General features: G+C 41.5%; 1 protein-coding gene across 1 annotated transcript in view; it reads right to left on the bottom strand.

Moving 5' to 3' along the window:
- Positions 1-15,056, bottom strand: part of MOB3B (MOB kinase activator 3B) — a 91,732-nt gene extending 76,676 nt beyond the window's left edge. The window contains exons 1-2 of the mRNA XM_088156992.1: positions 14,960-15,056; positions 13,711-13,942 (exon numbers count right to left, since the gene is read on the bottom strand). Of these exons, the coding sequence (XP_088013118.1) occupies positions 13,711-13,942; positions 14,960-15,056 (329 nt within the window). The remainder of the gene's footprint in view (positions 1-13,710; positions 13,943-14,959) is intronic.
- Positions 15,057-15,344: the final 288 nt, after the last annotated feature.

Below are 15,344 nucleotides of genomic sequence, written 5' to 3'. Positions count from 1 at the left end.
CACTAGCTGCCAAGATGACCTTCTTACAGACGGATGAACAATAACATTAGTCTGTTTATTACAATTGATTGCAAGCAGATGAGAACATGAGTCACAAAAATCTAATCCAAAGAGTCAGACAATGCAGCCAGATGGAAATTCCTTTGGAAAGTCAAAAAGTCCCTCACCCAGGAAAATACTTAGAAATGGAGCTTATTGGGAGGCCATAATGCTTTTCAGGTCACAATAGAGACGTGTGTTGACCAGTGGCTATTTAAACATGATCAGTCCTTTTCATCCCTCTATTTTCACACGCTTTTTTCTTCCCAAACAACCCAGTTCTATTCTTTTTCCCTGCCTTTGGTTTCTCCCTCGAGCATCCCATAATAAGCCCTGTGTAATCCTGAAACAGTCTTCCTCTCTATGCTGCAGTGTGTCCTCTATCTCTGGGCAGCAAAACCATAAAATCTGTGAGGTGCTCCAGGACTGACTCATGTTGATGTGTTTCTCTCCCATGCCATGGGGATGAGGCCGTCCCAGGACAGTGCTGGAAGGGGCCTTTCTTCAAAATCCTTATATTATGTCTCTGGCTGCCACTGTCCCTTGTGCTGCTCCGGGTTTGAGGAGGTAAGATCCAGTTATAGGGCTGGAAGCAGCTGCAGAAAGGGTTACTAAAGCTCCCCCACACCTGCCAATATTTCTCTGCACTACCTTGTGGAGCACAGGAAAGTTTTTATCACTATTACTTCTTAAGCAAGAAAAGTGGCCAATGCTGAGGTAAACAAAGCTAAAGGAGCATCTCTCTCAGAATTTAGGGTTGTCCAAAATCAAAACTGATTTTCAGGCCTCAGCCTTTTTTTTCTTCTGTTTTTCTTCAGCATTCTTCAAAATGCTTTCACAAGACAATCTCGACAAAGAGCCTTGGTAAAACTGTGTAACACTCCCAAGACATGTAGTAACTAGATATATCTACTTTGTAAAGAAAGATGTAGTTAAAATACAGGAAAACTAAGAAACTTGGAATCTAGGCAAATTCATTTAGGTGAATTCAGATCTAGGATCTCAGTTCTATTCAGCAGACTCTTACCTTCGCACTAGACCTTCAGCTTTATCCTCTGGATTTTCTTTTCAGCTCCCACCTGAACTATAAAATGTTCATATCAACATCTGCTTTGGCAAAAAATAGGATCCTCAGTCCAAAGGTTCTTTAGCCTTCACTGAAACATGGCTATGTGAGCATATCTACATTACATTTTGATGCTCACATTTGTTACAGGCATACAAAATCTGTGACAGATTTTTAAAACTATTATGTTGTTGTTGTTGAGAAAACAAACCACAAAAGCAACCAAAAAACCCAAACCCAACAACCATATTCTATCTCACTAGATAAAAAAATTGGTTCTTTCAGCAACTCTTGGTTCATCCACCAGGCTTCAGAGAAGTGTGTACGAGGCAAGAACATAATAAAATGCAAAATCCTGAAGCACTGAAAACAAAGCACAGATGCATAGCTTCTGTCTTACTCATTCAAGGCACTCTTCTTATTCCCACAGGAAAAGTATTTTCTCATTTATAGGAGGAGATAAGGAAAGGCCCAGTGTGAGGCGCTTGGTCACAGAGTAGATGGTTTGCACTACAAGGAAGAATGTGTGTATCTCCCTTCTCTGTTTTCGGGAAGAACAGTTCTGATTCAGAAGATGGTACTCTCCATGTAGGTCCTCAGATGTCCCCAAATTAGGGGGGTTGTGCATAATAATAGGTAGAGACAACTCAGCTACTCTGAGAAGCAATTGTCCTGACTTGTCCCTAGATAAGCTGCACAAAGGCAACAGGTATCTGATCCCAAACCGTGACCTGAAGGTTCTTACACAGTGTATTCTCTCCTTCACTACTTACAATCACTTCATACTGCTTAATCTCCCCTTGCATTTTTAATTTTTTTTCACAACAATCAAATATTTCATGGGTCTCCTACGAAATGACAGTGGAAAGAAAAGAGGGATGACAGTGTATAAAAAGAATACAACCACTGAACAGTGAATCAGATCCACCTTGTCATGCAGCACTAAGCTGTTTCTCATGTTGCTTTAACTGATGAAAGGACTGGGTCTTATTTGATTTAAATCAATGTTCCATTAAATGCAAAAGATCCATACACATGTATATCAAATTAAAATTAAAAAGACATCTGTGGCAAATCAACACACTAAACCTACCACAACCCTCCTGATTCTCTGTCCAGTCTTTCAAACACAAAGCCATCCCTACCACAAATTTAATTAATAAATTAACTTCTCTGAAGACCTCTGCGTATAGATAATTTGCAGCAATACCACAATATAACTACAACCTTAGCACAGCAGAAACAAAAAAAGACTAATCGTGGGAGAGTTCCTATATTACTAGTATACTAGTGTGTAACTGCTGAAGTCATTCACTGGTTTGCTAAAGAAACTGCTTATCCATAGCAATCTTTCACTCCGTGAGACTATAAAAGGTTTTTCCTTTAACAAAATACTTTCTTATCTCAAGACATTGTGGAATTCCTTCACTGCTTGCGTCTGTCATGGTTTAACCCCAGCTGGCAACCAAAAACCACACAGCCACTCGCTCACTCCTCCCCCATCCCCAGTGGGAAGGAAAATCTGAAAGAAAGGTAAAACACAAAGGTTTAAATAAGAACAGTTTAATAAGTGACGGAAAATGCTGTATTCATCATCAAAACGATAAACAACAACAACAACAAAAACAGTGATAAAGAGGAATAAAACCCAAAAAAGGAAAGTGATGCACAATACAATTGCTCATAACCCACTGGCCAGCAACAGATCTGCAGCTCCTGCACAACTCCCATCAGTTTATACACCGGGCATGATGTTCTGTGGTGTGGAAGATCCCTTTGACCAGTTCAGGTCAGCTGTCCTGGCTGGGCTCCCTTCCAGCTTCTTGTGCATTTGCTCATTGGCAGAGCACAGAAAACAACAGTCGTGATGGCAACAGGCAAGTGATTAGTGTTTTACCATCATTATCCTCCTGCTGAATCTAAAACACAGCATGCAATAAGAAAACACTAGCCCCAACCCAGACAAAATCAGGACAACATCAAGTATTTCTGAGCTTATATATTTCCCATATTCTTTTTTCAAAAATTCCTGTAATTATGCAGACTGAATAACACAAAGGTAAATCACTTTGGTTAGCTTTTAGAATTAGAAATCCATAAAGATTCCCACAAGAAGAAAGGCAAATCTGCCTGCTAAATACTTAGGAATTTTTGCTTATCTTAATGTTCAGCTCAGTCTTCCTTTTCAACCACCAGTGACCACCTACATTGTGATTACAGGGCCAGTTCAAAAGGCTGGTACCACACTAGAGGAAGTCAGTGATACATAGAAACATGGCACTTTGATAATGCATTTTCAGGAACCAACCAAGCGCTCCAATTTCAAGCCACAGTGCTTATGTGGCACTTTCTTAGAACTGTCATTATCAAAGGCTCAGATTGATTCAGACACTTATAATTCATCCAGTAGTGGCTACCTGCAGTCCTACGACAACCTGGCCCAAAGACCTGATAGTCAGAGAAGTACATCAGGGAAAAATTTCAGCATTACACCAGCTGGAATAGTCCTGAAGATATGACATTTTGCTGCCAACACAACTGAATTCAGTCTCCCTGAGACCTTGTTTTCATGGGAATGATGTCCAGGTATTAGAGAGATGAATTACTTGCCCATATAATAGTCTTGTTAAGATTTAGGGCTTGCCATGCTTCAATGATCACAGACCTAGCAGGAGATTAGCAGAGCTGGGGGAGAAGGATGCACCACTGAGACTGGACACAAAGAATGCAGAAGTTATAGATGACAAGGTCATTCGGCAGAACTCCCAAGATAAAGAAATAAAAAAGCCAGCAGTTCAACTGGGTAAAGGGTAATTCTAGCAAGGGAAAGTAATGACCACAGACTCAAGAAACCTGTTAACTCAAAAAACGAGGAAGACGGAGTAAGCAGACTAAGAAGCAAGGGAACAATTTAACCAAAAGAAGACAGAATACTAATTAGTAACAGACTTGTGTAACTTGTAACAAATGAACATTAGAGTCTTTGTTTGCTAAAATGTAGAAACAGTGAAAAGTTTTGATAGTCTGTGCGCTGGGTTTGTGGGCTTGCCACCCATCATCCCTTTCTGTGCAGAACTTTAAATAAATCAAATACCTCAGCTCAGTGCATGCATTAATAGGTGAAAGAATCAATTTTGAGACAACAATCTTGGTGACCCAAATGGGAGCTATAAAGCTAACCTTGCCTGGATCATCTTGCTTCTGCCACCAAAGGAGAATCAAATCAGATAGGATTTGGACCAGTTTGTTTGAAGACTTCATCAAATCCTCTCCAGCATCAAGGTGGTAAGCAACTCAAAGGTGAAACACTCCAGAGGCATTTGAGCAAGGGCAAAAGTGGTCAGAATTTCTGGACTGGTGAGCATCAAATTTCATTTTGTTGTAACTGATCAGTGCAACCAGGCCTGGGTTGACCAGTGGGGTGGGCAGTTGAAAACTTCAAGCTCTGTGTAAATTGGGTAAGGAGAGTTTGGGAACAGTGACTGTCAATGTACACAACAAAATCAGTGCATGAAAGAGGGGAGGTGTCCTCCTATCTTTGCTGACACAAGGTCAGAGCAACGTGTAACTAACAACAGGGGATCAAAACTGGGAAATAAATGCATGACTAGGCTTTAAAATTGTTAGACACAAAACTGCATGATGGGAGAGAGTGCTCTTCCTTTCTCTGACAACAAGGAGTTGGAACAGAGAATAAAAAATCATTTGCATTCGAGGTCTGGACCTAAGTATAAAGGAATTGGGCAACTGAGTATTGGCTAACTAGTCTGCAATCCCACCCTGTAGCTCTTAGGGTTTTACTTAGAAAAACTGGGGTAAGCTGGGGAAGATACAATGCGTAAAGATAAAATGAATACATATTGTAAGCAGTGGTGGACACCTTATAAATTGGAGAATGGGGAAAATGGATTTTTGCAGTTTTATTTCGGAGTTGGTGTTTTGCTGCTGACTTGGTAACTGGGATCAGTTTTGGTCTATGTTGATACTTCTATGACATTGGATTCAGAAAGAGTGTATGTTGGGAGGAGATATGCTGATGTAATGTACTAATAAGAAGAGAAAAAGGCAAAGATGTGTTGCAGAGGAGATGAGGCAGATGATGTGCATTATATGGTCTATTCACACCACATAACATGGGAGTAGGGATGGAGGAAGAGAATATGGATCAAAATAAAGAGCCTATGGGAAGTAAGGGTTTTAGCCCTGTTGCTGGCCAGACTCAGGGAAATAATCAACTAGTGATATAGGCATCTTTAAAATAAGCAACAGGTGACTGGCAGGTTTTATAGATGTCCTTTTCTATATTTCATAATTTTTTAATTGGAAGTGACCTATTGGTTTGTACTGAGAGAATCTTGCAGGAATGTATTAGCTTTTGGAAACTGTTAATATAACAGTTAGGTTACCCTAACTGGGGGCATACTTAGGCTAGATGTTGCTGTGGAAAGAAAAGAGACTGGCATTACAAAGGTGACAGAAACAAGCAGAGGGCTTGGGGCCTGAAAGGCCCCTACATCCCTGCACAAACACACACACACACACACACACACACTCTCGGCCTGAATCAATGTGAAACTTGTAGGCAGCAAGGGTTATTGAAAAGATGGAAACATTATGATGCTGGAGAATTTTTTACAGTGAATGAGGGGACCAGAGGAAAATATCAAGGAATCCCCAGGAGACCCTCTAGTTCCAGTAAAACCAGAGAAGCAATGAGGTTTTGATATATTCAGTATTTTTTTATATTCATATCTTTTTTATATATTACAGATAGTAAAAACTATCTGTAATGACTAAGTAAAGTTACAGCATCGATTTTGGGGGCAGCTTTATGGCCATTCCTGCAACTCAGGGAGTGGCCAATGGGAGACACTAAACTGACTCATAAGTTTCTATATTCCAGAATGTCCCTGTCCTTTGTAGGATGAGATTTATTATGCAAGTTAAATGCTTGAGTCAGAAAGCTCTAAATATCTCACAGGAAAAGACATAGAAGGCTCAAATCTGTTTACTAATGACCCAGACCTCAAAGGAACAAGAGTGAGAAGGAACAGGATTTAAGAACAATAAACCAAATAACTGTGGACAAGTACTTATTTGACTGGTTTAGATTTTAAAGATTATTTCTTTTGCATTTCAGTGGATAAGCAGAACCAGACTCTCTCACACAACAGCTGAAAGAACCCACTTTGGGACAAAAGGAGGAGGCCTCAGAACAAGAGTTTTCTTACTCTGAAATGCAAGAAATTCCTCTTTTTTATGTAAAAGCATGCTCTCCTTAATGGATCTAAAAACTGAGGCTAATGCATCAAGTGATGGAGTAGAACAAAGCTGCTCTGAAAAGTGAACTATCAGACAGTCTGGAGAAAAAGGCACCTGTCTTAAGAGTTGTATATATTTCTTTTTTTTTGTCAACATAGTCATAGCAATATATCACCCTCGTTAGTCAATGCTTTTGTGAATAACAAGGTTATTTTGCTAATAAAATATAAGCCATTGTTCAAACAAAACAATTAATTCTACTAAAAATATATTTTTTCTTAAATCAATAAAATTACATTCTTGCTTTGATCACGTATCTGTTAGCCAGGAATGTGATTATTTTTCACTGTCTTTGCCAACTTAGGCATAGAGGTAAAATTTCTCAAGCAGGATTGCCTATTCTAGTAAAAATGAAAGAAGATGAGATGCTCTCACCACATTCTAATCTGCTAATCTGCCAATATCCTCTGAATCACTAGACTGATTGATTTACTAATTCTTCAATTAAATACAGTCAAAGCAGAAATGAGCAAAACCTTTGTAATTGTGTGAAACTGAAATAAACAGTAAACTTTGGCAGGACCACAGTTGTTAGAAAGAGCAACTCCCACACAGTGAGTAATACCCAGCATGTAGTACACATGAAATAAATTCAGAGATGTGAAAGAGAAGCATGTGAGCAAGACAAGACAACCAAGAAACTGAAAGCTTACAGATCTGCAAAAAGGAAAGGAAAATAGTCCTGACTGCTTCATCAGCATGACCATCGTGGTTCAGAGAAGTTTACTGCAAATTTGCATTATACTGGCATTGTATATCAAAATCTCACGTTCAGTTTGTCTTTTCCAAGGAAACAAAGTGAACTACCATATCATGAACTTTCTGTGGAAAATGGGTGGCTATTTTCCTCAGCAATGTCTCAGAGAAACAACTGATTTCAGATTCCCCATGGAGATTACCAAGGTCACACAGACGAATATTATAAGGATCACCTATGAGTTCCTTCAACAGATCTTCCAACTATTTAGTAAAAACCTGCCTATTGATGTTTGGAATACAAGCAAGATTGAGAACTTCCAAAATGGAATTCATCATCAAATTGAAGAACTGGAGACATGTTTGTCAGAAGAACAATCAAAAGCAAGCAGTTTTCAAATATGGATCCAAAAAAGCTCAACATACAGCATAAAAAATTACTTTCAAAGAATCACCAATTTCCTAAGAGATAAGCAATACAGCCATTGCTCCTGGGAAGCAGTTCAAATGGAATTGAGAACAAGTAATATAATTTTTGACAGTCTCTGGAAAAAAAAACTCCGTAAAGAGGTAATATTTTCTACGTTTTGTTTCTTTTTAATAATACAGTATTTTCCCCCCTTCTTGATAGGTTTCTCATTTCCACATTTTAATAATTTTCAAATTGACAGTTGGGGTTTGTTTTCAAAAAACATTCTGTGCTCTAAGTTAAACATGCAGAATACTCAAATGAAAGGGCATTTGATATCACTGCTTCTCTAGAAGGTCTTTAAAAATACAAGTGGATATTGCTCCTGTATTGTCTCTTTGCACTATTAACCTATTTATAAAAAGGCTTTGTGATTTTTCAGCATAAAATAACAGTTGTTTTACAACCTGAAAAATTTACATTAATGCATAGATTTTATTTTTGCATTACTTCACTAACTCAGGAAAAAAGTGTAAGATACAGACATGCATATGGAAGACAAACCTTCCTGTAGTCTTATACATTATGAAGATCTTAAATTACAAAACAGATGAGAATTTAAGATGATCAAGACATCTTTAAATTCAAAAAACAATGACAGGTAGTCCTCCCAAACAAGAAAAGTCAATTACTAGCTTTGATCTTTATTTTTTATATATATATTTATATATAATTATCTTCATAGCCTATGGAGATATATTTATATCTATATAATATACGTGATAATCTTATATATAGAGAGAGATTTATATATAGCTTTCTATACCTCATATTGAATAACTACAGTATAGATTTTCAGGACATGTCGACTCATAACACTATGTAAAATATCCATGTATTCAATGTGCTTCAAGTTCATAATCAGACAAAATTAATCTGAAAAGAACTATTGTATGAACACAGATATTAACAAACTTCTTCCATCCCTCTCCCATATTCCTTTCCTTCATTCAGACAGAACCAAACAGTACTTCAAGTTATCATCTTCATCAATTTAACTGTTACTGAAGACATCTTGAATACGCTGTGGTCTCTGTATCACTCCCTATACATTAGAAAACTGGATGACTTCTGATATGGATTTTTCCCACCTCAGATTTCATACAACTTCCAGTGTATCTCATTACTCATATATTTTTATCATAAATGGAATGTGTCAAATTTGAATGTAAGAAGAAAAGAGTTAAAACATGCCCATGACTTCTGGAACTTGGGAAGAAAACGCGAATGTTTTGACCAAAAAAATTAATGTACTGTTACCATTACCTGAGGACAGAATCTCAACATTTTGCTAAGAAGTTTGAGGGCTGGACTGTAACTCGGGTTGCCTTCCTTTCCTTTATTCAAGTAAAATATGTACCCAAAAATCCCTCCCCACTCTAAAGAAAAAAAAAAAAAGAAAAAAAAAAGGAAAACTTACTCTGTGTGCAGCTATTGTAATGGATTGGTATAATTCCTTATTCCAGGAATGCAACAATAGGGTATTTACAACTACTTAATTTTAGGCATCCAAATTAGACATTGGGCTAGTTAGATCAGGCCCACCCACTCCCCTCTCACATGTTCCTGCTATATGGAGACAGGGAGGAAAGAATGGGTTTCAGACTCCTGAATGTAATTCTGCTTTCAATCACCAGCGGAAGAGCTCAGTTCTTAACTAGTTGTATAGGGAACATAAGAGCAGTTTGGTGCATAGATAATACAACATTCCCAACTTTATTAGTCAGTCTCTGCCTATGCTAGCTCTCTGTAAAAAAATCTCTGCTTTTATAAGTTAAAGTTAACTATTGTAGAAGAAAAAAGAAATAACTGTAACCAACACTATTTTCACATTTCTTCACCTGGAATTCAGTCTTAACCCTCTTGAGGAAACAATATGCAACTTTCCCCACTTTTTCTTTCCTGTGGAAAGACTTGCATTTGCTGGAACTGAATATGGTCTTCTACTATTTGAAGTCACATAACTAAGTCTTGACTTTTTTTTCTTTACTTCAATAAAGAAAATGAAAAATTCTAGACTACTGTTGTTACATACAACTCTTAAAACTAAACTTTCTGTAACTTTTTATCACTGCTGTAACTGGAGACCAAAAGAAACAAAACCACCTCTGTTTGTTGAGGTTTTCTTAGTGTATTGGCTTTGATATATCCATGAACAGACATCACTGAAATGTCTGTCTTAATCAAGCACTGTGTTATTATGCCAGTGGGTACAAGAACAAAGGAGAGGGTGAGAGACACTAAAATGGGAAAGTGAAAATAGTATTCTATGATTCTCAGAATTAGTAATAATTCCAAAGCCACTCTAAAATTTCTTTAAAAAAATTACTACATTTCAAGATCCTCTTGATTTTTTTTTCCTAGTTAAAAGAAGAAAAAGTGAACGCTCATATTCTGCAGAGAAACAGCATCTGAAATGACCACTGCTAGCATTTGTACAATATTGTACTGATCAATGAAAGATTGGATTACTTTGAAATACAGTCAGCTGTGAGCTGGAAAAGATAAACTGCAATTCTGCCAATTTCTGACGGAAAGCTGAAATAAGGAATGAATAACCAAAGGGCAAGAAATTAGCCCCAGTCACACTTTCCCAGTTTCAGTACCCTGGAAGAACCACCCAAGTCAAGGCCTCGTATCAGAGCACATTAAGCTAGTTTAAACACCTGCTCAGAACCCTTTCCAGTTGCTGATTCAGAGACTGCACTCTTCTATCTGTTAGAATTTGCTTTCAACTTTAGAGAGGCTTTTTTTTTTTCTATATTACCCGAATGCTAGTAAGTGCTAAATTAAAAAAACAAAAATACAAAATACAAAACTAATGTTCACTACAGCTGAAAGAATGTTATTTTTAAGACAGAAGTGGTTATCTACTATCAACCACCTGAATATACTGTATGCTACTATCCACAGAATTACTAAAGTCTCTCTAGATTAAAAACCTACACCTTTTGTCAGCATAAGGGCATTTTGAATCTTCAAAATAAAAAGTAAAAAAAAATTTATTTTATTGTATTGGTGTGGTAAGCAAATGCCCTCAAAAGCAGAAGCAACACATGTCTTAATTAAAACTGATGAGAGATTTCCTAGATCAAATAGCTTTTAGAAACTCTTGGTCAAAGAGCCCCTGCTCTTGAAAAATGTGTTCCTATTAAGCTACTTCATGAGGCTGAGCCCCCTTTTATTTCCAGGGTAAATCAAGCAACAGTGATGGTTCGCAAGACAGAATGACCCAGTTTTACATCCTTTCTTCCTCCCTTGCCCTCTTTCCAGTCTCACATCCTTGTCCTGCTTTAATACTTGTTCAACTGCTTCCTGAGCCCATCAGACCAATAGAAAATTACCCAAAATACCCAAACAAAATCCACAGTTTTGTTAAAAGGTGAAGATTTAAAATCAGAGAAGAACACCCACTGCATATGAGAACCAGCACAAAAGAGAAAGGGGAGTGTGGCAGCAAGACTGGGTAACAAGAACAGTGAGCAGAACCTCCTCTGCTTTTCTTGTCTGGTCCAAATGCCTTCAAAAGAACCTCTCAGTTACTCCATGTATAACTGACTTTCAGCCTTAACTGCAGTTCCTTTGTAAGTATTTCTCCTTTAATATACTAATACACTAACAATCCATCACCAGAACACCATAGTGGATTACCGCAGTATAGTTTCTCTAAAAATAAATTTACTTCTACAGTACTGAGCTTGAAATTCCAGTTATACCATCTTTTCTGGACAGTTCTTGCCTAAGTCCCTGGCTCAGAAGAGGCTCATCTATCTGTCAAAGGTACTGAAGCATCAATCATATCAATCCTGAGATAATACCCTAAAACAGAAGAATGAAAATAACATTGTGTTTTTTTAAAACAAATTCCATCTGAAATCTCAGTTTACCTAACTAGTGATAAAGACTAAACAAAGACAAGTACCATGTTTGTCCTGTAACGTTTTTAAACAACTGCTATTCCAAATGACTCTGTAATCCTTGTTCCCAGGGCAGTAGGACCTCTCTCTTTCTCTCAGTTTCTGTTCCAAAACACAAGGGGCCTAACGATGCCAAGTGCTTTGCTGGCAGTTAATAAAGAATATTTTTCTGGAGAGAAACATCAGCAAAGAAACTGAAGTGATCTGGTCCAGTCCCAAGTCTCACATCACTCACTAATGCATTCTAAGCAGCATCAGATACTACACCAACACAACAGCAAACTGCATAAAATCATCATTGCAAGAGGCTGGATGCCAAGAAACATCCTGCCATTCTGCACCCACCTCCTTTTCTCTTTAACACTTTCTGGAATTCAGTATTGCTTGACTGTACCCTACCTTGTGCTCCTTTTCTTTCTACCCTACAGCCCTCTTTCAGATGTCTGTTTAAAAACCACCAGTTTCCTCATTCTGGTGTATTGCGGTTTTTTGTTTGTTTGTTTTGTTGTGTTTGGATTTTTTAGCTTTTTGGAGTTTTTTGTGTTCCAGGAACGGTCTTTTCTGTGCCCCATAGAGCAGGGAAGAATAATTGTCACAATCACTGGTCCACTCAGAAATTTGCCCATTTTGAATAATATGCTTTGCTGTAGAAAAGAGGGAAACAGGCATCCCTCTGCCTACTACAGTGCAACCAGCCCATAAATTCTCTAGTCAGGTATGTCCAGAATATTGTCTCACAAGTATCCCTCATTTAATACAAACTATATCTTCATGTAAAATACAGCTAAAAGGCTTGGAGAACAGAAGCAATCTTGATGCCTATTGAAGAAATTGCTGAGATTTATGCAAGGGTGGGAAGGATCCCCCAACATCTTTATCCTTTTGACAATCATACAGCAATTCAATCAAAATATTTATGAAAAATGTTCACAACCAGTCCCCAAGCAGGCTGATTTAGCCATCAAATGGGAGACAGGAGGCTTCTACATCTTAAAACGCCAGTTGGAAGCACTCTTGCCAGAAGATGATCTGCAGGGTCAATCAGCTTCAAGCAGGTCTCTCCAGGAGCCTCCGTCTGCACTTGCACTGCAGTTCTTTAAGCCAGCAGCAGGTACCTCTAGGGCGTGCGAGTCCTTGCACCGGCAATTACTCATTTCTCCACAACAAACCCTGGGTCAGCCTCTGAGAGGCCGGCTGTCAGGCTGTCACACTGTGATTGCAAGGACTTGCAGGGATTTCAAATACCGTGCTCCACTAGGGAGCAAGGAGTTAAACACAAACCATTTATCCTTGAGCGATCTTGCGAACTAAAAGCAATAACCAGCACCTTGAGCCTGCGTCTCCACAACTAACAGACCTGGCAGATCAGCTGCATGGCACGTTTCTTAAAACACTAATTTCGCCCACAGCATTAAAAAAAGTGCAGCAAAATTGCCATTTTTAATAGGCTATGTGCCAACGTTTGCCACAGAAGACGACAAGCTCCCGGCTGAGTCTTCCATCCCTTTGCTCAACACGGTCACAACAGGACCGGCACGCAGGGCTCCGGACGTCGCCTCCCTGCGCCAGACAGAGCACGGTGCAGAGAGGCACCAAGGAGCTCTGCCCCCGACCCGGCCCGGCCCTCCTGCGCTCGGGCACCCCCCGAGGGCAACAGGTCAGGGAGCCCGCGGCTCCCGGGCAGCACCGAGCCGGCTCCTGAAGCGCTGGAGGAAGCACGCAGCAACCTACCTCTGAGAGATGGGATGGGGAAAAGGGAAACGAACAAATAAACAAGAAAAAAAAAAAAAAAGCGGGGGTGGGGGGAGCTGGGGAAAGAAGGGAAAGACGAGCATTAGGGAAAGTGCACCTTAGTGCGGCTGCAGCTCAGTCGCTTCTGCTCGTAGCGAAGCGCGCTCGCCAGCACCGTCCCGTCCTGCCCAGCAGCGTCCACCACCTGCCGTTCCGGCCGGAGCAGGGGCAGTTCCGCCCCCCGCCAGCGCCTGCTGAGGGAGCGGGGCGGGCACCGGCCAAGCCCCCGACACGACAGTCCCCCCGGGATCAGAAGAGGCGGGCAGGGCTGTCACCTCCGCTTGGACTGAGCATGGCGGGAGGTGGCGAGCGGGCGAGTGGCTGCCGTGCCGCAAACGCGTCCCGCGTTTGTAGGCGGGGAGACCGACCTCAACCTCTCGCATGACCCATCGCAGCCCCCCCCGGCTTACCTCCAACCCCTCTGGGCGCCCCTGCCGCCCCTCCAGGTGCCTTCCTCGCCTGAGGACCGGGAAAAGAACTCGATAGCCTGGCTTGGGTCCCTTGCATACAGTCGGCTCGGCTCGGCTCGGCTCGGCTCGGCTCGGCTCGGCTCGGCTCGGCTCGGCTCGGCTCGGCTCGGTCGGCTCAGCGCCCGTCCCGCCCCCCGGGCACCGCCCCCGCCACACCGGGCCCCAAGCGGACCTGCGCGGCAGAGGGCGCCCCCTGGTGGGAGTTGTGCCACTGCCCCAGCACACACTGCCCCATGCCCAGCACACACTGCCCCATCCCCAGCACACACTGCCCCAGCACACACTGCCCTCCCCAGCACACACTGCCCCAGCCCCAGCACACACTGCCCATCCCCAGCACACACTGCCCCAGCCCCAGCACACACTGCCCCAGCCCCAGCACACACTGCCCCAGCACACACTGCCCCAGCCCCAGCACACACTGCCCCAGCACACACTGCCCCAGCCCCAGCACACACTGCCCCAGCCCCAGCACACACTGCCCCAGCACACAGGGCCTGGCCCCAGGGTCAGCCCATGTCCCACGGAATCATGACTAGGGAGGGACCCATCAGGATCATCAAGTCCAACTCCCGGTCCTGCAAAGGCCACCCCCCGAGTCATAGCATGTACCTGAGACCACTGTCCAAATCTTTCTGTCTGTGCTGTGACCACTTCCCTGGGGAGCCTGCTCCAGTGTCCAGCCGCCTTCTGGGTGAAGAACCTTCTTCTGATAGCCAACCTAAACCTCCCCTGACACAACTTCAGGCCATTCCCTTGGGTCCTGTCACTGTGACCAGCGACAGAGAAGAGGTCAGCCTGCCCCTCCTCTTCCCCTCACAAGGAAGTTGTAACTGCAGTGAGGTCTCCCCTCAGTCTCCTTCAGACTAAGTGGCCTGAGACAATCCTCATATGGCTTCCCCTTAAGGCCTTTCACCATCTTCATGATCCTCCTTTACACCCTCCCTAATGGCTTTATACCTTATATTATGGCACCCAAAACTGCACACTGGAGTCAAGATGAGGCTGCCCCAGTGCAGAGCAGAGCAGAGCAGGACAATTACTTTCCACAGCTTCTGGGAAGAGGCCTAATCCCATGCCATGCTGGTGCAGCAGTGGGGAAAACTTTATTTCAGTTTAGGCAACAAATGTGAAACTTTGACCAATCATTCAACCTGTAGCAATAGCAGGAAAAACCTTGCCCCATTACCCTCTTTGATAGAGCTCCTTGCAGACACAGTGCTCTGGAGGAGTTTGCCCTCCACAGCAGCATCCCAGCTGATGTGGTAGTCATCAGCATAGACCATGGACCACAGTCCCTTATCCCTTTGCCAGATAGAATAAATAACTATCCATTTTACTGTTTTATCAGCTAATGAGATTTTGGTTTATCTAACCCATGGCATTTATGGGAGTAGGTTGATACACAGCCATGTATGTAGCAATACCCACCCTCGCAGTTACATTGAACTGATTGTCTCAGTAGAGAAAAAATCCAAGAATAACACACATTCTCCCAGGTGACTATATATATAGATATACAGCCTGGAAAAAAGTTCGTTCTTTTTCATGCCTACAGAGATTTCTTACACCTT

Source organism: Sturnus vulgaris, chromosome Z, assembly GCF_052056855.1.
Source record: "Sturnus vulgaris isolate bStuVul1 chromosome Z, bStuVul1.hap1, whole genome shotgun sequence".
Lineage (NCBI taxonomy): Eukaryota > Metazoa > Chordata > Aves > Passeriformes > Sturnidae > Sturnus > Sturnus vulgaris.
Note: the sequence above shows the minus strand (reverse complement) of the source record. Positions and strands in the feature narration are given on the sequence as shown.